Here is a 27,358-nt window from a genome sequence, read left to right as displayed (position 1 = left end):
ATATACCCCTTAAACTAGGCTACCTGCTGACCTCAGGTGCAATGGAGGAAGGTATTCCATTGCCCATGGCAAAGTAGGATTCAGCTGCCAGTCCATTTGGCTTCTGAGCACAGAATGGGGAATAGCCATCTTGCCCTTTGCCTCAGGCAGCAAAATGTATTGGGCTGGCCCTGGCTCTATCAGCTGGAAAATTATGTTGCTGGAATCTGAATTTCAAGCAGCTGTCGATGCTCTCTGTGTACGCTGCCTTGAGAGCAGCTATTTCAAGAGCTGCATTTTTTAACGTTCCATAAACAAAGAAATAAATGGGACCTCCCTGCACGCTGGCTGCTTGTCAAAATAATGGGCATTATTTAGAAGGCAAAGAAGAATCATATGAGGTGAAGGGAAAGGAGCCCTTGACTTGTCAAAAGCCTCCTACATTTTATGCACCAAAGGAAACGCTTGCAACGATATCCCTAGAATACCCAAATGTCAAAAGTCTGTGCAAGAAGTCATTTCGCAACGTATTTCTTCGAAGTAAATCAACGCTGATGTCAGTAGTTGGTTTTGGCTTTAATAGTTAGCATTGGGTTGGCTTTTGCTCAGCAAGTAAGTTGCCAGTTTGAAAAAAGCCAACATGCTTTATTAATTTACCATTTTTTAAATTTTATTTTGGTCATTGCACAAGGCTCAGCTCATTGGACAGGCTGGCACACAGAAAGTGAAGTGTCGTATTGTTTACGGGAGAGTAGTCTTCCACATTGAACGGAACTGGCAAAGAAGTCTTTGGTAACTCACAGTGAGTGTGCCTCTCCTCTCGTGTCAGTGTTCAGCCCTGCCAAGACCTGGAACCTGACGCCTCCTTAAAGGGGGAACTGAAGAAACACACAAGCTCCACTGATCTCCAAATTGCCAGGGACCCCAAAGAGCAGTTGGATCTGACTGTTGCTGATGCAGTCCGGACTGTGGTCTCCATAACAGCTGCCGGCTCAGCTCTCAGACCTACGTCATCTCCCTCTGGACTACGGGATCAGAGGGTGGCCAGCCAGGCAGGAGTTTCAGGGCTGCCACTGAAGTGTCCATGGTGTGGGAATGTTAAGGATTGTAGGAAAGGATATACAGTGGTACCTCAGGTTACAGACGCTTGAGGTTACAGGTGCTTCAGGTTACAGACTCCGCTAACCCAGAAATAGTACCTCAGGTTAAGAACTCTGCTTCAGGATGAGAACAGAAATCGCACAGCGGCAGTGGGAGGCCCCATTAGCTAAAGTGGTACCTTAGTTTAAGAACAGTTTCAGGATAAGAACGGACCTCCAGAATGAATTAAGTTCTTAACCCGAGGTATCACTGTATTGAATAAATATTACCCTTTATTCACTCACGCTAGTGAGTGATGTAGCAGAACAAATTCCCCTCAAGATAGCTGGAAGCTGGTTTGCAGATTCTTTTGAATCTCTTAGTTAAAATTATTTCCTGGTGGCCCCTTTGATCCCTCTTAAAAGAATAAAGACACGAGAGGCTTTCTGAGTAAAGTAACAAAAAGTTTACTCACATTTCACGATAAGAGCCCTGAAAGGCAGGCTTTTCTTAGTAGTTACATAATAAACAGTAAAGGTAAAGGGACCCCTGACCATTAGGTTCAGTCATGGCCGACTCTGGGGTTGCGGCGCTCATCTCGCTTTATTGGCCAAGGGAGCCGGTGTACAGTTTCCTGGTCATGTGGCCAGCATGACTAATCCACTTCTGGCGAACCAGAGCAGCGCAAGGAAACGCCGTTTGCCTTCCCACCGGAGCAGTACCTCTTTATCTACTTGCACTTTGACATCCTTTCGAACTGCTAGGTGGGCAGGAGCAGGGACCGAGCAACGGGAGCTCACCCTGTCATGGAGATTTGAACCACCAACCTTCTGATCGGCAACCCCAAGAGGCTCTGTGGTTTAGACCACAGTGCCACCCGCGCCCCATAGTAAACATAATAAACAGAGTGTGAGTTAATCACATATGGAAACTGAACTCATGTGCTGCTAGCTGAGAGCCTGCAGACAGCAAAATTATATTAGATAACAAAATGGCTGCAGAAGACCAGCATGGCAGCAAGAGAGCAGCAACAATAGAAAGACAAAACTAAACTGGACAAGAGACTGAGAAAATGGCTGCGTGACTCGGCTCTTTTGTGGAGACAGCCAGAACCCATCTCCCAGGTCACATGCAGGGGGAGGACACTCCAGACCAGTGGAAAAGGAAAATAAGCTGACTGGATGTCCCCCTGCCTGTGCCCACTCTAGGGCAATAAGGAATGTTGCATTTGACTGTACCAATGGATTACTGTACATACCACACATGAAACTACTTCAGAGAAGGGGAAGAACATGGAAGCACCTCTCTGGATCAGAGCCTGGCTGAGCGCCGGAAATGAGGGGAACCTCCAACTTTTATATATATATTTTTAAAGATATTTATTGAAGTTTTACAAAAACATAAATTTACAAAATGAAAAAAGGTCATATAAAAAGAAAAAGATACAAAAAAAAACATAGAAAAATACATGACCTGGGGGGGGGGGGAGTTCTTTTGCTTTAACGTTCGGATTTAGAGCTTTAAAAGCACCGCTCTCCAGGTCTTAGCTTAGAAGCGCCTTTGCTTTGATCTGTGTACAGAAATGGAAGGCGGACTTCCTGTTTACGCCTTCCCACTTCAGTGCCAAATTAATCCCTTTTTTCTTCCTTTAGTCCCAATTTCTTAAGCTTCACCTACTCACGGGTAGTTGTTTAGCAGCCGAATTGTCACAGGAAAAAGGTCAGCGCTCTCCGGCAACAGCTGTGCGGAAGGAGCAATTGACTCTCAGCACCGCGCCTCCCGTTACGCTCCGGAGCCCCTTGCGGGGTTCCTTTGCCAATTCGGGGGGCGCTAAGAGTGCCCGCCGAGTCCCACGCTCACAGGCTTCTCCTGCCTGTGATTTCCAAAAGGGTCTCCGCTTCGCTGTAGCGGACAGACCCACTTTCCACGGAGCTTCTCCCTCCAGATTAGAAGGAGACCGCCATTGCCGTTGGCGCCGCCTCCGGAAGCCCCGGAACCTCCAACTTTTATAGACGCTCCGAGTCTGAGATGCTTCATTACTGAAGCAACAACCCTATCTCCGGTTTTCCTGAATGGGGGGCATGGACACCACGACTCGCAAAGGCAAAATCAACGAAGCCATCCAAATTTGCATGATTATGTGGGCTGAAGAACTGCAGTTCCCTGGGGCTGGATTTTTTAAAAAAATCTTTGCTAGAAACCTATTAGTCTTGCAAACGTGGGAAGGAGAGGGGGGGTGTTGCACAGCTCAGGTGACTGGAGGAGGAAGAAAACAAAGATGAAGAGGTATATTGCAGTTCACCTTGTGTGATCCCAAACATGAAGCACCCCCGTTTTTCAAGACAGATCTATGCCCAATTCTTCAACAGGGCAAACGTAGCAAAAGGGTGGGGTGCAGCACATTCGCATGTCAAGTATTTAGCCCTGCTAGATTTAAAAAATCAATCCCTTTTTCTATTTCATTTGCAAAATAAATAAATAAATAAATAAACAAATAAAAAAAAATTCAGGGATTAGAGGGGCTATCTATGGGAGGAAGCCACAGCAGGACTTGATATAGTTTCATGCAGAAATTCCCTTAATCACAGGGTCGTGGGTTCAAGCCTCATATTGGGCATAAGACTCCTGCATTGCAGCGGATTGGACCAGATGACAATAATTTATTTATTTATTTATTTATTTATTTATTTATTTATACCCTGCCCATCTGGACGGCTCCCAACAGAATATTAAAAACATGAATAAACATCAAACATTAAAAACTTCCCTAAAGAGGGCTGCCTTCAGATGTCGTCTAAAAGTCTGGTAGTTGTTGTTCTCTTTGACATCTGGTGGGAGGGTGTTCCACAGGGCCTTGCTTCTCGCAATGAGGGAACCGCCAGAAGGCCCTCGGCGCTGGATCTCAGTGTCTGGGCAGAACGATGGGGGTGGAGACGCTCCTTCAGGTATACTGGACCGAGGCCGTTTAGGGCTTTAAAGGTCAGCACCAACACTTGGAATTGTGCTCGGAAATGTACTGGGAGCCAATGTAGGTCTTTCAAGATGACCCTCGGGGTTGCTTCCAACTCTACAATTATTCTATGATCTGCAGTTAAAGGGGACTGGGCAGCAGGTAGTGGGAGAGACCTCCGCCTGGGAATGTCCCTCAGTCTGAGTTGACAATGCTAGGTTTTAAAAAATGAATGGCTTGGTATAAGGCAGGCTCCTTTTGTTTCCCTGGGAGAGGAATATGGAGCGCAAAGCAATGAGGTCTCCAGTGTATAGCTGATTAATTGATTAATCAATTAAACACAGGAAACTGCATCACACTGAATTAGACCATTACTCCATCTAGTTGTACACTGTGAACACTTGACTGGCAGAAGCTCTCCAGGGTTTCAGGCAGAGAGAGGACATTTGCAGCCGGACCTGGAGATGCCAGGATTTGAAGCTGAGGCCTTCTGCATTCTCCCACAGAGCTGCAGTTCTTCTTGTAGCTGATGTTCATGAATCGCTGGATTTTCAAGCAGAATTAAAGCCTATGCATGGAAAATGGGATGGGAGACAAATTTGGTTCACTTTGCCTATTAATCTGAACCTACCTAATTCACACTTTCTCAAACCATAGGTGGAACACAGGGGTGTTTTGTTTTTTGCAAATTCATACTTCTCTGAATTTCACAATGCAGTTCACCAACCATAATAATATGTACAAAAATGCATATATTAGTGGAAATAACCTCAGGTTACAGATGCTTCAGGTTACAGACTCCACTAACCCAGAAATAGTACCTTAGGTTAAGAACTTTGCTTCAGGATGAGAACAGAAATTGCGTGGTGGCAGCGTGGTGGCAGTGGGAGGCCCCATTAGCTAAAGTAGTACCTCAGGTTAAGAACAGTTTCAGGTTAAGAACGGACCTCCGGAACGAATTAAGTTCTTAACCAGAGGTACCACTGTATAGCATTTAAATGCTGATGGGTTTTCAAGGCAACTTAAAATAAATAAATCACAAACTGATGCAGAAACATGGCGAACTAAATTTAAGGCTCGTAAAAATGAGAAACGGAGAGAAATTGAACCGGACAGATTCATCCATCTCTAGATGGAAGAAAAGTGCAATTACCCAAAACAGGTTTCATCTCGTCATGGCAACAGGGGAACGTCCTGCTGGGCTATTGATTGCTTGACCTGCATGAAATGAAATGGATGGTCCCAGCTGGGTCCAAATGAGCAAGTGAATTACAGTCCCTTCTCATCAGCCTAAGATTGACATTAATGAATATGACCACCTAGTGCTAATTTTTTCTGTCTTCTACTCTCAGAGTGGAGATGTGCAATAGGGTCAAAAGGACATTTCAAGAAGAAATGTCCCCCAAATATATCTCAATATCTCCCACAAGCTGCTTGCCTTTTTTATTTCCATTGCATATGACCAACCAAGAGCCCTCTAGGAGTCTGACAAGCACTCATTTTCTGAGTACATCAGGAACAGGAACTCTGGATGTTGTTGGACTACAACTCCCATCAGTGTCATAGCATGGGGGCTGCAATCTCCTGGGTAACATGGACCCCATTAGGGAATTGAATGCAGATGCATACTTTCCGCCCCGGCCCCAGGTGCTGGCAACCCACGCTATGCCACTGAGTGTCCCATCAGCCAGCATAGCCAATGGACAAGAATGGTGGGGAGCTGTGTCCAGCAACATCTGAACGACCACAGGTTCCCCAACACTTTCTGGATGATAACCTTGGCTGAATAACAGATGTACGCATGTGTGCTAGCTTTTAGTGAAGGTGCACATTGAAGCCAAGGTCTATTTTGGCCCAAGGAGGGAGGGATGGCAAAAAAAAGTAATTAAAATAAGTAAAACAACAAAAACAAATCTATTAAAATACGTAGAATAAAAACAGCAGATCACTATTAAAGCTCTTTCCTTAAAAACAAACAAACAGTTCCCAAAGTCCTGTTGGAATAAAACAGTCTTCACCCACCAGTGGAAGAACAGCAAGGAGGGAGACAGTCTAGCTTCTTTAGAGAGGGAGTTCTAAATTCTGGGGCAGCCACCAAGAAGGCCCTCTCCTGTGTCCCTACCAAGAGTACCTATAAGGGTGTTGGAACTGAGAGAAGAGCCTCCCTTCAAGATCTCAGATCCCAGGCAGGTTCATATGAGAAAATACGGTCCTTCAGGTAGCTTGGGCCTAGAATTTAATACATCCTCTCACACACACACAAGAAACCCTGTTAGTGGATGCAAACGCTTGCAAAATGTGTTTCTATAACTGAACACAACAGCTTTCCTTCAAAACTCTGCCCCAGACAAAGTGCTTTGAGAGTTACTACCTGAAGCTTATGTGAGAAGGCAAATAGAGGTTTGAAAAGCAAGCATCAAAGTGAGTATCTTCTGTTACCACTCAACACAAAATTTATATGCAAATGCATGCATGCAGTCAAATACATTAGGTGCGCAGTGAATCATTTCTAGCCCACCTCACTCTAAGGGCAAGTTACAACACAGAAATAAAATGTGAAATGAAATCACTCCCTGTCCTAATTTTAGTTACTCTGAAATTAGCTCTGCTCATTTCAGTGGAAGCTACTACCATGAAAGTTCCTGAGAACTATTGTTTTTTTGCACAGATGATAGAGGGAGAATCTGTGGACTCCAACTCTTATCAGCTCCAGCCAGCATGGCCAATGCTTAGGGATGATGGGAGTTGTAGTCCAACAACATCTGGAGGGCAGTAGATTCCCCACATCTGGACTAAAATCAGTGACAGTCACAAAGTAACCTGCAGGATCAACAGCTGAATATTGGGAACAAGCACAGATAAGGAGAGATCCTCAGGTCACATGCAGCATCATAAGTTGAGAATTTGGTAGAATGCTAAGAGGTTAGAGGAGATAGATTTGTTCCCCTCTGCAGGCTCTGCATTTTGGCCAGGAGCCTGATTGCCTACCTGCCGTACACCTGATATCCTATATGAAGTCAGGTGTAAGACAGGTAAAGACACGACTAGAATGAAGTGGTGTTTGCAGGCACCACTGACCTGCTGACCCGTCCTGTAAACATTGCGACTATCAGCTGATTGTTGGGGCTTGCAACGTGTGATAAGCTGATATTCAGGACTTCTAACTGTTCAAAAGTCAGTGGGTGGGTGTGCATGACTAGAGAGATTTCACAGACACTAAGAACACATGGTTTGAGTGACTAATCTCTGAAATATTTTGAACGTGGCCACCCATGACTTATCTGCAGTATTGCACAACTGAAATAGTTGAACCTCCTAAAGTCTTTTCCATTGGTGGATGCTATTTCTTGTTTCCTAGAAAACATTAATGAGAGCCTTTGGCTTCCCTAAATTGCCAAAGTACACTCCAGAGTTACTTAGAAAAATAATTAGGAACTATGTTATTTCCTAAGAACTTCTGAAGACCGTTGCTAGATTTGACCAAATGTCTGTCTAGTCCAGAATCTTGGTTTTTACACCAGCTGACCAGATGTCTATGGGATGTCTCAAAGCTCTCTTATACTGTTGTTCCCCAGCATAAGGTATTTAGTGTCCCGTCTGAAAATCCTCTATATCTGTGTGTGTACTCCCATATATTCTGCAACCAGTGGTGAGCAACAAGCCATGTCTATCCAGTCATTTCTTGTGAAAGACTGGGTTTCCCCCAAACCAGCTTCAATCCAAAATAAGGAATAGAACACCCTAGCTGTATTTAAGTTGGAAATGTGCAAACAGCCTGTGTGTGATGTAGTTGTTGGGGAAATATAGTAGCGGACAACTCTGCAGGTTGGGCTAGTGAAAGGACACAGTGGTCTAAACCACTGAAGCTCTTGGGCTTGCTAATCAGAAGGTCGGCTGTTCGAATCCCTGCGACGGGGTGAGCTCCCGTTGCTCTGTCCCAGCTCCTGCCAACCTAGCAGTTCGAAAGCACACCAGTGCAAGTAGACAAATAGGTACCACTGCGGCAGGAAAGTAAATGGCATTTCCATGCGCTCTGGTTTCCATCACGGTGTTCCGTTGTGCCAGAAGCGGTTTAGTCATGCTGGCCACATGACCCGGAAAGCTGTCTGTGGACAAACCCTGGCTCCCTCAGCCTGAAAGTGAGATGAGTGCTGCAACCCCACAGTCGCCTTTGACTGGACTTAACCATCCGGGGTCCTTTACCTTTTACCTTTACTTAGGTTGGGCTAGAATTGTAAGTCAGAGCATCAGGAGAATTTTTCCAGAAGATTTAAGTGGAATCTAGGTGAGAGGATTTTAAGCTTCTTGCCTTGCTGGTCCCCAACAGCACAAAAGAGCCTGAGGGACTTGCAATTGCATGAAAGTCTTAATCTCGGGATTGTGGGTTCTATCCCCACGGTGGGCAAAAAATGTTCCTTCATTGCAGGGGGTTGGACTTGCAACTTCTCAGTTCTATGACTGTGTATTGTCGGTCTCACATGCCCTTTCAAGTATATGGGAACCAAAGATTGGCATGAACATCAAGTGTGTTCCATGCACAGTCTTCCTCCTGCAGCTTTATCCTGCGCAGTTAGCACCACCCACAGAGCTTTAGCTGAAACTCTGCTCTCCCACCTCCCGCAGCTGACTTTTATGTCCAGTGTCAGAATCCCACCCTTCCAGAAGTCAGGGAGGAAATGCAGGTGCTCTTGGGTCCTAGCTTCCTCCCTATTTTCTAACTTCCACGAGGTGGATTCTTCTTGCTGTCTCTCTCTCTATCTTTCTGTCCATCAGCTTTATATCCCACATTTCTTCCAAGGAGCTCAAGGTACCAAACATGGTTCTCTCCATTTTATCCGCACAACGACAACCCTGTAAAGTAGGTTAGGCTGAGAGGCTATCACTGGCTCAAGATCACCCACCAGGCTTCATGGCCGTGGAGGGATTTGAACCCTAGTCTCCCAGGTCCCAAGGGACGTGGGTGGCGCTGTGGGTTAAACCACAAAGCCTAGGACTTGCCGATCAGAAGGTTGGCGGTTCGAATCCCCGCCACAGGGTGAGCTCCCGTTGCTCGGTCCCTGCTCCTGCCAACCTAGCAGTTTGAAAGCACGTCAAAGTGTAAGTAGATAAATAGGTATCGCTCTGGCAGGAAGGTAAACGGTGTTTCCATGCGCTGCTCTGGTTCGCCAGAAGCGGATTAGTCATGTTGGCCACATGACCCGGAAGCTGTATGCCGGCTCCCTCGGCCAATAAAGCGAGATGAGCGCCGCAACCCCAGATTCGGCCACGACTGGACCTAATGGTCAGGGGTCCCTTACCTTTACCTTTACTCCCAGGTCCTAGCCTAGCTCTCACCCCAATATGCCACACAGGTGCTTCCAAACTAGTTACTAGAAGAACCAGTAAGAAGCAGTGCCTTGCGGAAGTACTTAATGTGGATAACTGAAATGGAAGCTTCCACACACCCCTCTATTTTCTTTAAGTTGCAAAAATACCATGGACAGAATGCAAAGCCCCAGTCCTTTGTGTGTTGACTATTTATTGAGCTCCTTTTACAGCCGTGTGTTTCTGGCGGCTGCTGCTGGCACTTACAATGCGTGGAAAACCTCTCTTCAGTTATCACACTTGATTCCCACCCTATGTTTAGGTCCATTTAAACCAATGGGGGAAATGAAATGAGATCGAAATCTTTACTGCTCTGCACAGGGAGGCCAAGAAACAATGATATATATTTGCATTCACGTGTGCGAGACCTATCAGGCATATCTGAAGCTTGCATCTGAAGTACAGAATGCTGACAAAGGCTCAGCCTGCATCGTATTTAGCAGGCTTTGTTGCACTGAGTTCTTGCATCTCGGAGGAAGCTGTGGTGAGAGGGCAGTAGTGATTTCTGTAGCATCTAACTGCTTCAAAAATAAATGTGTCACTTTCTGTTTTTTGATGGAAAGTTAATAAATGATGTCAGCTCTACCCCACAGCAGGTTTCAGAGTTTGTCCTGGTGACTGTGTCACATTTTGCATTTTACAAGTTCAAAGGACTTGGCGTGCATTTATTTCAATAGCTCTCTTTCAGTCCTTATGATATAAACCAGCAAGGTAAAGGTAAAGGTAAAGGGACCCCTGACCATTAGGTCCAGTCGTGGCCGACTCTGGGGTTGTGGCGCTCATCTCGCTTTATTGGCCAAGGGAGCCGGCATACAGCTTCCGGGTCATGTGGCCAGCATGACTAAGCCGCTTCTAGCGAACCAGAGCAGTGCACAGAAACGCCGTTTACCTTCCCGCCAGAGCGGTACCTATTTATCTACTTGCACTTTAACATCCTTTCGAACTGCTAGGTCGGCAGGAGCAGGGACCGAGCAATGGGAGCTCACCCTGTCGCGGGGATTCGAACAGCTAACCTTCTGATCGGCAAGTCCTAGGCTCTATGGTTTAACCCACAGTGCCACCCACATAACCCAGCAAGGTTGGGCAGTATTATCACCACTGGATTGAAGACTGGGGGAAGATAGGGCAGGATTCTGGCCACATCCACATCAGAGTTGGCCCTTCCATAAGGCAGAGTAAGGCAGCTGCCTCTGGCGGCACATTCTGAGGGGCAGGCAGTGGCTAGAAATGTGTGCTATGCGCTCTGCCCTTCAGCCCCTAAGCTAGCTTGCTGCACCAGGGTACAATGGAGAACTCTGTTCCACCACAAGCACAGAAGCATGATTGAACTACCAGTCTAGCCAGATTTTGTGCAGAAAACAGGCGGTGCACCATCTTGTCCTTTGCCTCAGGCACCAAAATGGCTCAGGACACTCCTGATCAACCCTCTTAAGTACTCTGATACCACTTTAACCGTCATGGCTTCCCCCATAGAATCCTGGGAACTGTAGTTTGTTAAGCATGATGACCTCACAGCCCCAGGAGACTCCATGGTTGTTAAAGTGGAATAAGAGTGCCTTAACTTTATGGTGTGGCTGCAACCTGAGAGAGAACAGCTTATGATGGGACGATGGGAACTTATTTATTACATTTATAACCCACCTTTGCCTCCGAGGAGCTGAAGGTGACATACATACTTCTCCTCCTCATTTTATGCACACAGCAACCTTATGATGTAGGTTGGGCCAAGTGAGGATTTGAACTCTCTTCTAGTAAATGAAATTCTTCTAGTAAACCCATTTTTTTGTACAGTACGTGGTCTTGACAAATGTATGCATTTTTTTGCAGGTAATGTCCCCTACCAGAATGCATTTTTGTAGGTTTTGTTGTTGTTTAGTCGTTCGGTCGTGTCCGACTCTTCGTGACCTCATGGACCAGAGCACACCAGGCACTCCTGTCTTCCACTGCCTCCCGCAGTTTGGTCAAACTCATGTTTGTAGCTTCGAGAACACTGTCCAACCATCTTGTCGTCTGTCGTCCCCTTCTCCTTGTGCCCTCCATCTTTCCCAACATCAGGGTCTTTTCCAGGGAGTCTTCTCTTCTCATGAGGTGGCCAAAGTACTGGAGCCTCAGCTTCAGGATCTGTCCTTCCAGTGAGCACTCAGGGCTGATTTCCTCCAGAATGGATCGGTTTGAACTTCTTGCAGTCCATGGGACTCTCAAGAGTCTCCTCCAGCACATACCGTATTTTTCGCCCTATAGGACGCACCGTCCCATAAGGTGCACCTAGTTTTTTTTGGGGGGGGGGAATAAAGGGGAAAAAAATTATTTCCCCCCCAGGCGCGGGGCTGGGGCGGGGGAAGCACACCGACCCCTCTCACTCTCCAGGCTTCGCGTGGCTCTCCGCAAGCCTTGGGAGCCCAGCGCCGGGCTCCTGTGCCTTGCGGAGAGCTGCGCGAAGTCTGGGCACGCTGAGCTCAGTGCACCCAGCACACCGACCCCTCTCGCTCTCCAGGCTTCAGCGAAAGCCTGCATTCGCCCCATAGGATGCACACACATTTCCCCTTCATTTTTGGAGGGGAAAAGGTGCGTCCTATGGGGCGAAAAATACGGTAATTCAAAAGCATCAATTCTTCGGCGATCAGCCTTCTTTATGGTCCAGCTCTCACTTCCATACATCACTACTGGGAAAACCATAGCTTGAACTATACAGACGTTTGTCGGCAATGTGATGTCTCTGCTTTTTAAGATGCTGTCTAGGTTTGTCATCGCCTTTCTCCCAAGAAGCAGGCGTCTTTTAATTTTGTGACTGCTGTCACCATCTGCAGTGATCATGTAGGTTATTTTCACGCATATATTCATTTTGCAAACACTTTCCTATACTATATGCATATTTGTAAATGTTGTTTGGTTGGAGAGCTGCACTGCAAAAAAAAAGTGTGGGTTTAGAAGGATAGTTGTGTTTTGGTTCTCGTATTGTTGCAAACTGCATCCTATTCCTCCCATCTCTACCTGTGGCCCTTCCGATGTTGCTGGACTCCAACTCCCATCAGCCAGATCCTGCAAAGCCAGTGTGGTCATGGATGATGGCAGCTCGACTCCAACTGCATTTGGAGGGCCACAGTTTTGCCATCCCTGTATTAGAGGGGAGTGACGCTGCCTTGGTTTTATGTGAGAAAGTCAAGGTACAAACTAGTAAACATATCACAGGATATATGATGTGTGTTCCCAAAGGCAAAGGACAGGAGCAGGTTGAAATAGGAAGAACAGAAGGGAAAGAAGCCTTGGGAACTAGACTGTTCACAACCACACTGTGCATTGAAAGTACACTGGGGGAAGCCATGTGCATTCAGCACATGGTACATATGCAGCCAGAATCCTGAGTTGGGTAGGGCACTGAGAATTTTAGGTTAAACTTAGGGACGTGGGTGGCGCTGTGGGTTAAACCGCAGAGCCTAGGACTTGCCGATCAGAAGGTCGGCGGTTCGAATCCCTGCAATGGGGTGAGCTCCTGTTGCTCAGTCCCTGCTCCTGCCAACCTAGCAGTTCAAAAGCACGTCAAAGTGCAAGTAGATAAATAGGTACCGCTCCAGTGGGAAGGTAAATGGCAATTCCGTGCGCTGCTCTAGTTCGCCAGAAGCGGCTTAGTCATGCTGGCCACATGACCCGGAAGCTGTACGCCATCTCCCTCGGCCAATAAAGCGAGATGAGCACCGCAACCCCAGAGTCGGCCACGACTGGACCTAACGGTCAGGGGTCCCTTTACCCTTTACCTTTACACTTCCCATGATTCTTTGGGGGAAGTTATGTACTCTAAATTGGCTTTAAATGTATTGTGTGAATGTGAAACTCTCAATATTTAAGGAATTCCAAATGTAGCTGGGGTTTTTTTTTAGCAAATCCATGGGCCCAGCCCACCAAACACTGCTGCTATGTGCTCTCGCGTCATGACTTGTGCTTTGACATCTGCTAAACATCTGTGCTGCTTGCATACTCCGTGACACTGTGCTGGCAAAACGATGACTATGATCCATCCCTAAATATTTACTTGCCGAAATGTTTAGGATTGGCCCAGGAAAGAGGTTGGAAAACATTTCTTAGGGTGCAAAGGGAGCTGTCTTGTACTGAGTTCAGCACTGTCTACATAATGTGGCCATGGCTCTCCAGGCAGAGCCGGCCCACCTGTGAGACAAGGTTGGGCAACAGCCTTGGGGACATCAGATCTGGCCTCTGAGGAAGACATTGCCCACTGCAACTACTGCTGTGGTGGCAGCAACAGCTGCAGCCAGGTCTGCTTCTTCCTTGGCAGCCCTCTTCCATGCGGCCTCTTAGTGAATAGGAAGTGCTGATGGTCTCCTTTCACTCTTGTTCCTGATGTAGCTCTTTATCTTCCCTTGCTCCTGATCTTCACTCACCCCTTCTTGCCTGATCGGTGGGAGAAGCCATTGTGTGGTTTGCTTCAGATGTCAAAAAGTATTGGGCCAGTTCTGTCTGAAAGACAGCAATCTTCTTCTCCATGCCTACAAGGATATGCAAGGGACTTTCTGCATAAAGCACAGGTGCTCTGCCACTGAACAAGGCAAATAAGGATATATGGTAAGCCTTGTTGTTGTTGTTTAGTCATTTAGTTGTGTCCGACTCTTCGTGACCCCCTGGACCAGAGCACGCCAGGCACTCCTGTCTTCCACTGCCTCCCGCAGTTTGGTCAAACTCATGTTTGTAGCTTCGAGAACACTGTCCGACCATCTCGTCCTCTGTCGTCCCCTTCTCCTTGTGCCCTCCATCTTTCCCAACATCAGGGTCTTTTCTTGGGAGTCTTCTCTTCTCATGAGGTGGCCAAAGTATTGGAGCCTCAGCTTCAGGATCTGTCCTTCCAGTGAGCACTCAGGGCTGATTTCCTTCAGAATGGAGAGGTTTGATCTTCTTGCAGTCCATGGGACTCTCAAGAGTCTCCTCCAGCACCATAATTCAAAAGCACCAATTCTTCGGCGATCAGCCTTCTTTGTGGTCCAGCTCTCACTTCCATGCTGGTGAGCCTACATTCTATTAAAATCCATGGAACTTCATGTTTAAGTCATAGTCTCATGTGTTCCAGTGGGGGGGGGATGCATACTCTTCTCTGGATTGGGTCCTTAATGCAGGAGTGGACTTTGGGCTTTCAAGTTTCAGCAGCGCCCTGCGCGAGACCAAAAACTGGCTCAGCACCAAGTGTGGCAGAATCGGTTGCACTGCCCTAAATCTGCCTCTGCTCAATGCTGCCAATCAAATTACGGAGCAGAAATGTACTGGGGTTTCTTCCCTCCTTGGTTTATTCAGTCTGGAACAGGTGAGGCATACACAAATTGCATATAACATATAACAAAAGGCAATATTTAACTGGCCCGTTGAAGAAGAAGAAAAAAACCCTGAGGCCTTTTAAGGACGTACTGTGGGTGGAAGGACTGAAGGATAAAGGCACCCCTATCCCATTTCCATTCTGCCGCTGCGTTATCTCCTAAGGTAAATCTGTGAATTGACTGTGAAGAAGGGAATGGGGCAAAGGAGAAAGCCACTTTAGCAGGGGCAACTTATAATGCTGTAAAATGGCAGGCAGGCAAAGGGTTAAATACCCTTCTCCTCCACTGCCGCTTCTAGTTGCCGCAGCCTCCTGGTGCTGTTTTTCCTGTTTAAAAGGGTCATGAGGCGACCGTTGCACATGCTTGCATATATGGTGTGCTCTGACCCTAACATACCGTGAACAGGGAACAAAAGGGCAAAACCGGGTGTTGCAGATTTATTAATTATTTCCTCCTCGTGTTATTTGTTTGCGGCATTTGCACCCCACCCTTTCACACACACACACCCAAAGGCTCTCAGAGCAACTTACGAAGATCAGCTGCAAGGCAGGACCTGTCCTTAGGATTCACAATCTGGAAAAGGCATGACACAGGAGTGGGGGACCCAGAAACGGTGGGAGGAGATAAGAGCAAGCTCAGTCACAAGTCCTTAAAGTTACAACCAATGTCAGTGGTGGTTTTGGATGCCCTGCCCTCCAGAAGAGCAGTCTCTCCCCTGCAATACTCTCCCATCCCTGAGGTCAGATCCAGGAGCACAGCTGATGACAACATCCAGGGCTGGAGAACAGGGCAGCTCTATTTGCAGTGGAGTTCTGTTCCTCATGCAGCTTCCTTCCTTCCTTCCAATATAGCATTTGCTGCTGAAAACGGCAGCGTCTAGTTTCCCCTGCTCTCCTCTCTGCAACGTATCATGAAACTTGCAACATACCGTGAAACTGACCGGGTGATGTGATATCATCACCTTGCCTTACTAGCAGCAGCAGCCAGTGACGTGGACTGGAGTCCAGAGAAACTCGCAGTGCGGTGATGTCACTTTCCAGAAGGTGACTTACACTAGATGCTATGTGGGATCAGCGAAATGGAATAGGGAGGAGAGATCGTGGTTTCTGCGGCAGCCACGTGTCTGCTGCAACACCTGCATCTCTCCTGCTAGGGATGGGTGACTCTGTCGATTTTAGTTTCTCATTTTCCCAGTCTGAAATTCTCAGTTACCCATGTTTTCACATGTGTCTGCTTTAAAAGAACGAAAAGAGGCCATCACACAAATACACTAGTACAGTCATACCTCGGGTTACAGATGCTTCAGGTTGTGTTTTTTTGGGTTACGGACCGCCAAAACCCAGAAGAACCAGAACGGGTTACTTCCAGGTTTCGGCGGTCACACATGTGCAGAAGTGCTAAATCGTGCTTTGCACATGCGCAGAAGCGCCGAATCATGCCGCTGCAGGTTGCGGGCACTGGGGGTTGCGAACATGCATCCCACATGGATCACGTTCGCAACCCGAGTGTCCATTGTATTTTAGTGTGACTTTCTCTGAATACACAAGTTTGAATGCAATTTTGCCTCATCCACACAATTTTGTAGATCAGAGTTCCCCAACACAAAATGTTGCATCCCTTAATATCCCTTAGCATCCCTTAATATGTGCATTGTTCTGCACACTTTAGGATATGCTTTCTGCACACATTGCAAAATTTGGAGAACTCTGAATTTTGAAGGTTTCAGTTTGCATATTGTTCCGAAAGGGCAAATTAGGTAGCAGGGAACCTTTAAATGTAAACTGACTTGCGTTTTTTCACCTTCCCTTTCCGCCTAAAGGTAAAGGTAAAGGGACCCCTGACCATTAGGTCCAGTCGTGGCCGACTCTGGGGTTGCGGCGCTCATCTCGCTTTATTGGCTGAGGGAGCCGGCGTACAGCTTCCGGGTCATGTGGCCAGCATGACTAAGTTGCTTCTGGCGAACCAGAGCAGCGCACGGAAACACCATTTACCTTCCCGCCAGAGCGGTACCTATTTATCTACTTGCACTTGGACGTGCTTTCAAACTGCTAGGTTGGCAGGAGCAGGGACCGAGCACCCTGTCGCGGCGATTCGAACCGCTGACCTTCTGATCGGCAAGTCCTAGGCGCCACCCACGTCCCCCCTTTCTGCCTACTGCCTGTTAATCAGCCTAGATCCAGTATGGGGAACCTGTGGGCTGTCTGGTGTTGTTAGACTCTTGCTCCCATCAATCCCAGCCAGCATGGTCCTGCTGTTGTGCAGGAACATCTGGAGGGCATGCAAGGCTGTGATGCTGGAGCCATAAATGCACGTCTTGGCACCTCATCGGGCAACCGGTGGACACTTCCTTCTTTTCAAACTGGTGCAAGAGCAACATTGCACCTTATGACATCCTCAGATTTTCTCAGGTTGCATTGCACAGGCTTGGGGGCACCGTAAAAAGCTTCCCAGTCAGCACTTCCCCACAGCAAAGAGCTACTGCAGCCGAGGCTTATCTTGGCTTGATTTTCTTTTTACCCAGATCCTTTAAATCCTTGTTGTTCGGCTTAGCGAGGCTGGGTGCCTTCAGACCCCGCCCCCCAACAATAAAGGATTGGAACAAATCTGCAAAGCAAATGTGGGTCAACCTGCTTTAAAAAAGTCTGGTGTGACAAAGGAAAAGGAAATCTCTTGGCGTTTCATGATATGCCAGTGGTTGCTTTGACACTGGACCGATATGGCTGTTACACACGAAAAGTGTGTACACACACACACTGTGAGTGCTGGCGCTTCTTCACTGCTTTCTCTTAAAAAAATACTCAATCAGGATTAAGGCAAGGAATCAGCACGTTCACAAAGGCTACCTTCTCTGGTAGCAGCAGGTTTTGTGGCACACAAAACAAGTCACAAGGAGATACTTCCAACAGCAAGTTCTTACCTCCTCTTTCTGACTTGTGACCCTTACCCATGGGGAAAAACAGGGATTCCAGGCCTTGTTTCACCTCAGATGTTTCCTCCCCTCCCATTTAAGTTCCTGCATATTTAAAGGATATGCATTTAAGCATGCACCTAACGTGTGGATGGGGGTCAGGTGCATGTAGTATTTCAAAGTTGTCTGCTCCCAGACAACACTGGAATTCCCTCCATGGAGATGTCAAACTGCCTCCCTCCTTGTTGTCCCTCCGTTAGCAGGTGAATACCTTCTTGTCCCAACAAGGCTTTGGGGGAACTGGGTGCTTTTAATGAAAGGGCTGGTGCCATGCTGTTTTCGATTATTATATGTACGGTTTTAACAGTTTATCCGTTTAACAGATTTATATAGCAATAGATTTTATACACGTGCCCACTCAACCGCTCCCATGGGTGGAACTGGGACTCCCGCAGCTGCCGCACATTCGTAAGAACGCAACCGTTTAGCGTGGAAGCAGCTACACTTTGGAACTCCCTGCCTGTTGAGGTCCATCAGGCTCCTTCACTCTTTTTGGCGCCTGCAAAAAACATCCGTGTTTTTAGGCGAGCGTACCCAGGTGCTTAGAAAGCTGGGGTTAACTTTCATCTGTTTTAGTGGTTGTTGTTTTTAAAGTACAGTTGTGAATTTTTCTCGATGTCATTGCCTTATCCTTTTGTAAATGGCTTGGAGGCGATTTTTTATTTTTTATTTTTTTAAAAAAAAAACACCAATCAGGCGATGTATAAATTTGATAAAATATAGAGAAAGAGAGTTTTGACTACATCAAAGTTTAATTGCTTTTTTCCTATGTTTTTAGCAATTCTCATTTTTATCCGTAAGCCGCCTTGATCCCCTGTCAGGGTGGAAAGTCGGGCTAAATAAATAACTTTGTTGTTGTTGTTGTTGTTGTTGTTGTTGTTGTTGTTGTTGTTGTTGTTGTTGTTGTTGTATTAGAGGCTGCCTGCGTGTCTCTGCATGGAACATTACCCTCCGCCGCAAGCTGCCTCAGCTGCGCGCGCTCACCCCACGGAAAGGCGCGTGCGTGCATGCGCGCGAAAGAGAGAGAGAGAGAGAGAGAGAGAGAGAGAGAGAGAGAGAGAGAGAGAGAGCCATTGCGTACGCCTAGGCGCGTGCGCAGGGCTACTTCCTTGTTTTCCTCACGTGACAAGCCTCCTCGAGAGAGAGAAAAAGAGAGAGAGAGAGAGAGAGAGGCGGGTCGTTGGTGGTAGGCGGAGCAAGCGCGGGAGGCTAGAGGCGGGAGAAGGGGGGGCAGCGTAAAGGGCGATTGGTCCGTTCGACGGGTGATTGAAAAGCGGGCTGCGTTGGGTCGGGCGAGCGGCGCGTGCCTCTTTCCCCCCTCCCTCTCTCTCTCTCTCTCTCTCTCACACACTCACAACCGTCAGGCGCGAGGGCGTGTGCGCGCGCACTCTCTCCCCTCCTCCTCCTCCTCCGTCCTTCCTTCACTCCCTCCCTCTCTCGCGCGCGCGCTCCCGCCCCGGGAGGGGGAGGAGGGAGGAGGCGGCTGCAGGAGCCTGCGCGAGAGCGAGCTGCGCGGAGGGAGGAGGAGGAGGAGGAGGACGCGCGTCCAGCAGGCAGGCAGGCAGGCAGTCCAGGCTGGCGGGCGGAGAGCGGCTCGGCTCCCTCCTCTCGTCTCGTCTTCCCGGGGACTTGGACCTGGACCCCCTTAGCCGCCGCTGCCGCTGCTCTCCGCCTTCCTCCTCGCCGCCGCCGCCGCCGCTCCTCCGCCTCCCCGCGCCGACCCTTCCCTCCTCCTCCCGCCCCCCAACTCCGGCTTGGGGAGGGGGGGCTCTCCGCCGAGAAGGGAGGGGGGCCGCCTGCGCAAGTTAGTAGCCCTCTGAGGAGAAATGTGGGGGGGGGGCCGCTGAGGGAGGAGGAGAAGGAAGGGGGTTTTCCTCCTCTCTTTTTATCATTAGTATATTTTTTGGCGGGGAATGACTCCCCCCCCCCCACTCACGCCACAAACACTCCCCCCCCCACTTCACTCTTGAGGGGAAGCTTTGTGGTTGTGGGTTTTTGTGTTTGTGCATTAGGTTCACTGAAGGCGCTTTTCTGCCCACTTTCCATCTATTTTGGGGTGTGTGTGGTGGGTTTTTTTTGGGGGGGGGGGAAATAAGACCTGGGATGAGAGAACGGCCCCTTTTTTCTGAGGGAGATGTCAAGAGGATATCTCTATCCCACCCCACCCCCTAAACCAAAACAGAGGGAAGATGATATGAATAGGGACTTGGGGAGTTAAGCTTTCCTGGGGTGGGTGGTGGTTGCTTTTTTTAATGGGGGGGGGACTGTGCTTTCCACCACCACCACCACCACCCGCTTTCCTGCTAGGAAAAAGAAAGATCTGGTCAGGAATTTCGCTTTCTGAAAGGCAGTAAGAAGAAGAGAGGGTGTTACAACAGAGAAGGCTCTGATGCTGCGGTTCAAAAGGCTCAAAAGGCTCTCTGAGGTTCCAGAAGATGCACCCTCTTATTTATTTATTTTTAAAAATAAGAGCATTTTTGTGGAATGGGCAAAACGGTTGAAGAGGATCCCTTACGAAGTGTAACAAGCCGGTGTTTGCAGCTTGGAAGCCCACTCTTTTGGGATCTGGTGTGGAGATGGTTGGTGGTCTAACCTTGGGATCGCCAGTCTGCACCCCTCTCCCTCCCCACCCCTCACCCCTGAGCGGGCACTAATGTAGCCTTTAGGGTAATCTTGAGGATGAGTCAACTGGATACCCTGTTTTCTTAAGTGGGAGAATCGAAGGAAGTCTCGAACTGTGGAGGAAAAGAAGCAGCACCAAGGAGATGGGATCTATGAGGCAGGGTTCCCCATGGAAATGCTCTGTAAGGAACTGAGGTGGAGGGTCACCCATCCTTTCTTCCTTCAAAATAAGACATCTTCGAAAGAAGTGAGCCTAGTGATGATGGGGGCAGAGACAGGCATCTCCTGTCATCCCACCCACCCCCCTCTACAGGAGCAGGCTGTGAACTCTATTCCCAAAAGGGTGCCGTGCAGTCAGAAGAGACACTAGGTGCAGAAAGGAGTGGTGGTGCGGATTACTTACACGCCTCCCTCAGCTAAAGCTTCTTTGCCTTGTCTTGTGTTTAATGCTCAGTCTCTCCTTGTCTCTTCTTTCCTTGTCTGTGTTCATCTGTTTCTGCTGGGCAGGATCATGCCGGACCAGATCACTGTGTCGGAGTTTATTGCTGAGACCACAGAGGATTACAATTCCCCAACCACATCCAGCTTTACTACCCGGCTACAGAACTGCAGGAATACTGTCACGCTGCTGGAAGAGGTAAATAAACACTTGTCACCTTTGCTTTCTGTGTATGGTTGCATGGGGAAGCCAGTTGACATGCATACCGCCCTGCCTTCTTCATGACTATAGCGTGGATGCTCTTGGGTGATGATTGCAGACAGTGCTCATGTCTATGAATTCCAAGGGTTTCGGTGTTAAATGAGGTTGAATATTGTCTCTTCTGCGTCTTGTTATCCCGTGTTGCTTTCCTGATGTCAATAGTGTTGACTGCAGCAGGATTGTTTGATGACATGATTTATGCAGAGCAAACGGTTAGACAGAATGAATGAAGCTTGATGTGTCTTTGGCACAGATGAAGCAATGGATAATTGGTGGCAAGGACAAGCTGTAGAGGAGATCTCTTTGAAATGGGAGATTGGTGACAAACATTTTGGGCTATGGTGTTGAAAGGGGAGGAATGCAATGCAAAATGATGCAGTGATGCCGTCTCTTGGATGGTAGAGCAGCTCTGCACAGCCTGATTCATGTCACCCATCTCAATATTAGCAGTTGCATGTCATTTTATGTCTAAATCAGGCAACATACCTATACAGTTCCTAATATTTTTGAATATCATACTTGATGTGGGATGCATTGTTATTTAAAAATCTGACATTGAATTTTGTTTGCGTGGTGATTAAAAAGCTTGTGGAGATCACAGCAAGGTTAAAATTTGATTTTCCTATCATGGTCCACATGGCTTCTTAAACTAAGTCTTGAGTTTCCAGTTACTTTATTTTTCAAAAGGTGTTGTTCATATTATAATGGTTTTGTGCATATTGTAACAGGCAAGATAAACTAGCTTTATTGAAATTGCAGAAGAGCTTTCTTTCACACATGCACAATAAAATTGTACTGATCAAGTTTGTGCTCTGGGGGACCCAAAATGCCATTCCAAAAGATTAGTTATAATTACTTCCTTGTTGAAAGTAATCTTGTATATTAACAGCCTGAGTGCTACTAAGTAATTGGATAATAGAATTGGAGGATAAGACCAGTTGTTTGTGAATATCTTGTTTTTGAAGTGACATTGATTCAAGCTTGCAGATTTGCCACACTGTTGGTTTGTAGTGGCCCCTGCAAGAGTACTCTCAAGTAAAATTTCTCCCAGTGCTGTATGTAGTTAGTCAAACATTGCTGTCAGCTGTTCATGTGACTTCAGAGAGCACTGAGATGGGATGCTACTGCATCTGGTTGTGGAAACAATGGTGACCTCTTCTGTCTAAAGTGTTGCTGGCCCTTGGAGGAAGTCAGAAAGCTATCTATAAGCTCATATGGCAGTGCCTAGTGCTAGGCAGTTTAGGACTGTCTGCTTTCATATCAGACTGTGTGCCTATACTTCAGGCTTTCTTGTTCTTTAAAGAGTTGATAAACATATAGACAAAAGGAAGTCAGAGTTTTGCTTGCAGCCTGACAATCACTGCTGGTATCTCCCTCTGGCTTTCAGATCCAAGAAAGGGACAGGGAAATGTGGTATGTACAACACACAAATAAGCACAAAAAATATATTTTCAGGATCCAGGTGAAGAGATGGGAGGGATCTTGACAACTGAGTGCTGTGCTGAGCAGTCACTAATTTCACTCTGGCGTTCATTTTGAACAGACATATAACTTTGAAATACTAGTACTGGAGCTTCTAAAACAATATGTTGGTAAAAGAAAACTGGCAATACAGTCTCTCTGTGTTATATGTAGTCTGGCTGCATAAACTGGTAATCCGTTGAAAACTTGTGTTCAGTTTAAGTTTTTCCTAGGCCACTATGCTGAGTGGAGGAAGCAGGCTACTAACTTGTGTCAGAATGTGGTTCAAAAATATGTATTTTTTCAGTGCTGCAGTCCTTAACACACTTAGTGAGGAACAAGTTGGGCCCACTATGCTCAGCATGTATTCAGATGTTGGAGAATTTTCAAAACAATAAATCCAGGGAAGTGTTCTTAGTGGGGAAACTGCTGCAAGTGAGAATGTTCAAAAAGGCTGTTAATCCACAGTAGGAGGACTAGGCCAGTAGGGATCAGCCTGTTTTTGTTCGGTACCCTTCCAAAAGTAATTTAATCCCTTTCCTTTCTTTAGTAAGTCATTGAATCAGTGAGAATGTGACAAAATATCATTTTTATTTTGTTTCCACATTCCTTTATTCTAGCCAACAAGACATCACAGAGATGAATTCCTCATTTTCATGTCATAACAAATGGAACAAATTCATGAGGGGGAAAGGAAGTGATGGAATTCATTGGCTTTATTGATTATAGTTTCCTCCTCTTTTTCCAAGTAGCAAGCCAGATTGCTGATTATTCAGGCTTTATGCTCACTTCCTTATGACTTTATATAATGCTAAGTATAATGCATCTTGCCTTGTTGGAGGAAGCAATCCTTGGAATGGTCTTTTAAAGACTGTATTCAGTGAAAAGGCTGGACAATATATTTCTATCAAATGGCTGCAGCAGTCAAAATCCCCCCTGGCAGGTTTTTAGAAGGGAGCCTGTTAATAAAGTACTAGCATCTTTCAGAAAAGAAACATCAGAGATCGAGTTCCTGAAGAGCTCTTGTATAGCCAACTGGAAGCATACTTGAAAAAGCCTGAATCCAGTGTTCAGTCTTTTTATAAAGCGGAAAGAAAGTAACACACAATTGGGTCAGGAAAAAGTCAAATTTGTAGAATAATCAGAGGTATTTTTTTGTCATTGCTCATGTCAACTGTAAGAGCTGTAAATGCTCTTGGGTGTAGCATAAAGTAAATACAGTTTAAAATAGTAAAGGGAGGTAATTTTGCAAACGTATCTACCTTCTGCTTATCAAAGAGGAAGAACAGCCATTAACTGGCATTCTGTTGCACTGTTGGAGTATCAAATACCTGCTCCAGAATGAATGGAGAACCTCAGCCTTGGGGACCAATGGGCCCTCGGAGCATCTCTGTCTACCCCTTGGAACTCTCTCTGAGCCATACCTCTCACTGGCCCTGCTTTGCACCCTCTGGAATATGTCCCTGAACTGTGATAATGATTCATGCTTGCCTGGAAGGAGGGTAGAGAGGGAAATGTGAGTGTGAACAATCTTTTTTACTGTACCAAAGGTAAAATTCCCATTTATTGCTCTGCTTATTTATTACCTCTGTTATGTGATCCAAGGAAGGAAGTGTGGCCATTGGGCTGAAAAAGATTCCCTACCTCTGTGCTGCAGTTTTTGAATAGAAGTAATTTTAAGTCTGGATGTCAGGGAAATGTTTTATTACGTGGAAGTTTTGCCTTCAAGATTTGATCCCATCATCTTAAATAGTTTATAGAGTATAATGTTTGAACAAATGGCAGTTCTATTGGCATGGCAGTGTAGTTCTGGGATGAATGTCAGCATAGACAGTTCTCAAATGAGAATCTGTATGCCGTTTCTCCAGGTTCTTCCTTGAATTACTGTGGCAGTACTGGCTGGTCGAAGGACTCCTCTGCTACTATGGATATGCAGTTAATTGTGCAAGGATTGTTAAAGTTATAAACTGATTTCCAGCAAAGTGGTTTTATAGTCTATTTTCCCTTGATGCTCAAGCCTGGGGGTTGTCTTTCTGTGTGCACATCTGCTGCTAAAACAAACGTCCAAGGACTTCTCCTTACTAACTAGAATATATTGCACATAAGACCACTAATAGAGGATAGACTATTTGGGGGAACTTTTTGTGTGTGTGAAGGGAAAATCACCTGACTGAACTTAGATGTGGGGTAGGGCAGATCCATCAGGAGTTCATGTAGAAAGGATAAAAGGAATTGCAATTTAAGTTGACTTTGGGAAGGTAACTGCGTACTATTAGCTTGGATAAAATAAAAGCCTACTCCACGCAATATCTAATCACAGCTGTTCGACAGTGGAATATACTCCCACAAGAGGTGGTGGACTCTCCTTCCTTGGAGGTTTTTAAGCAGCGGTTGGATGGCCATCTGTCATGGATGCTCTAGCTGAGATTCCTGCATTGCAGCGGGTTGGACTAGATGACCCTTGGGTCCCTTCCAACTCTAAGATTCTGTGAAAGCCTCTATGAAACCTGTATTTATTCTAAGTGCACTCTCAACAAATAGGGAAGTTCAAACAGGAGAAGGCATTCTTTGAGAAATGAGTCCAAGCCATTTAATACGTTAAAGAGTATAATTGGAACTTTGAATTGAGCCTGGGAGCCAAGGCAGACGCTACAGTTGAGCTGGGATCACTGAAATGTGCTTCCTGTAGTTAGTCAGTAGGGCTTGACAGGCATCTGCATTTTGTACCAGCTGAAGCTCCTCCAGGGGCAGCCTCATGTAGAGTTTAGTAAAATAATCCATTCCAGGGTGTGTCCCATCTATGAATGGTGGTGGACTGATCCTGATAGTTGAGGAGATGCAGTAGACAATTTATCAAATGTAAGTGATAAAAATTATTCCTTGCTGCTGCAGGCTGAATTTCTGACTGTGGAAAAGCTTAACCCCATCAAATTTAGGTTATTTTCTTCTCCTTTAGAGATCCCCTTTTATCCTTGCTTACAATTTTTCACTGAGTGCATTTTCTGTTGCATTTTCAAACTTACATATGCTTCTTTAATAGGTGCAGAAATACTTTTTTTTAAAAAAACAACACCCATGTAAATGTAGGGTCCTTGGGGAATCTTAATAAATTTGCAAATGTCTGAGGCAAGCTGCAGGCAGTATTAATCTACCTGGGTTCTAAAGTGTACTATATTATTTTTACCAATAAAGGAAGGTTACATGATAATCTTTACTAAAGCTAAAATAATGGGATTATTTCTGTATTTTATGTCCTTGCTGATTTGTTTCAATAATATTAAACAAAGGTCTTATTGCTCTTCTTGTATAGCATTTTTTTTCTTGCTTAAAATATATTTTGAAATTTGATAGAGGCACACAGCCACACCCTACACATTAGTTCTGTTCTGTTCATTCATCTAGTTTAATTATTTTGCTACATGCCTATACCACTCAAAACATAAAATGTAATGGCCCCTTTATTTTTCACTTACCACTAGATATACATTTATGATTTGTAAGTGTCTGTGAAGTGCACTACAGTGGTACCAAGGGTTACAGATGCTTCAGGTTACAGATGCTTCAGGTTACAGACTCCGCTAACCCAGAAATAGTACCTTGGGTTAAGAACTTTGCTTCAGGATGAGAACAGAAATCGTGCAGCAGTGATGCAGCGCGTACCTAAAGTGGTACCTCAGGTTAAGAACAGTTTCAGGTTAAGAACGGACCTCCGGAATGAATTAAGTTCCTAATCAGAGGTACCACTGTATTGCAGTCAGTGAAATAGAATAAGAGAGTTCTAGTTAAACAACTCTGAGCATATTGTTATTCCTAGCAATCTATTATCAGATTATTTAATTTGTCAGTTATAAAATATTCTGGCTATTGCTTCCAGAGCACACCAAAACCTAGTTAGTCCATTATTTCACACAGTGGCCAGCCAGGTGCCTCTGGAAAGTCTGCTTATAGGTCTAAGGGCTGTAGCCCTCTTCTGCTATTGTTCCATAGCCACTCTGTTCTAACTCTTCTGCCAGTCTGCTTCATCGAATGGCTGTGGATTCCAATACAGGGAGAAATGCAGGGTTCTAATAGAGGGAGAAAAACATTCTGCTAAATCATTTTGTTGCCTGTTCTCCCAGCTGAGATACATATTTATGGAGCTATTCACAACCCCTATTAACCACCTTAAGTATTTGGATGTTATCATCAAGGTCGGGCACCTCACTTTTGATGCCTAACTGTACATTAATTAAGAACAAACTAAACAGCACTGGTCCCAGTACAAGTAATTGGTGGACTCCACTGATCCTATCTGTGCCAAGTGTTGTTCCGTCAGCACAACATCCAAAGGATAATATATAGTTTATAAGTGTAAGATCTTCAGCATGTTTTAAAGCACAAAGGCAGGAATATTGCTTATTTGTGTCTTCTATAATAGCTGAGGGCATAACACTTAAGAGTTTTGGTAAAGGAAATCCTATCTCTGAATTTCTGCATGTCCTTTACGCAGCAAGGTGGGACAAAAGAATGCAAAGGGGACATTTCCTACACAACAGCTGACTTTCAGAAACTGATATAGGGAGCAATCCTATGCATGTGAAGCTGCTATAAAGCAACCTGGTGTAAAGTTACACCAGATGCAAACTCTGTTCTGCAGCAAGGCTACTGCTCTGCTGAAGCCTAACAGAAGGAAAACAAGCCTGTAAAATAGTATTCTATGCCGGGTTGCCAGGTCACATGACCAAGCTGAATGGACTTGGGATCTAGCCAAGTCCCCCTCTCTGATCACACACCTGCTGCCGCCGCCACCCTTTAAGGGAGCATACACCAGCCTCTGTTCAGCCAGGATAAGCAAGATACTGTATGCTGGTGTATCTTTGGCTGAGCCAAGGTTGGGGACTTAACATTGGCTGAGCCACAAAACTTTCAGCTGAATTGGA

At 46.2% G+C, this 27,358-nt stretch overlaps 1 protein-coding gene across 6 annotated transcripts in view; it reads left to right on the top strand.

Moving 5' to 3' along the window:
• Positions 1-27,358, top strand: part of ASAP1 (ArfGAP with SH3 domain, ankyrin repeat and PH domain 1) — a 146,898-nt gene that overhangs the window by 39,206 nt on the left and 80,334 nt on the right. For 4 of the 6 annotated variants that reach the window (XM_083621926.1, XM_083621923.1, XM_083621927.1 and 1 more), the window contains exon 3: positions 20,786-20,915. In XM_083621926.1, coding sequence (XP_083478052.1) covers positions 20,786-20,915 — 130 coding nt within the window. Of the gene's footprint in view, positions 1-19,012; positions 19,461-20,785; positions 20,916-27,358 lie in introns of those variants that run through there. The other 2 variants (XM_083621928.1, XM_083621925.1) reach the window with 2 other exon arrangements.

This window comes from Podarcis filfolensis, assembly GCF_964270895.1.
Source record: "Podarcis filfolensis genome assembly, chromosome: 7".
NCBI lineage: Eukaryota > Metazoa > Chordata > Lepidosauria > Squamata > Lacertidae > Podarcis > Podarcis filfolensis.
Note: the sequence above shows the minus strand (reverse complement) of the source record. Positions and strands in the feature narration are given on the sequence as shown.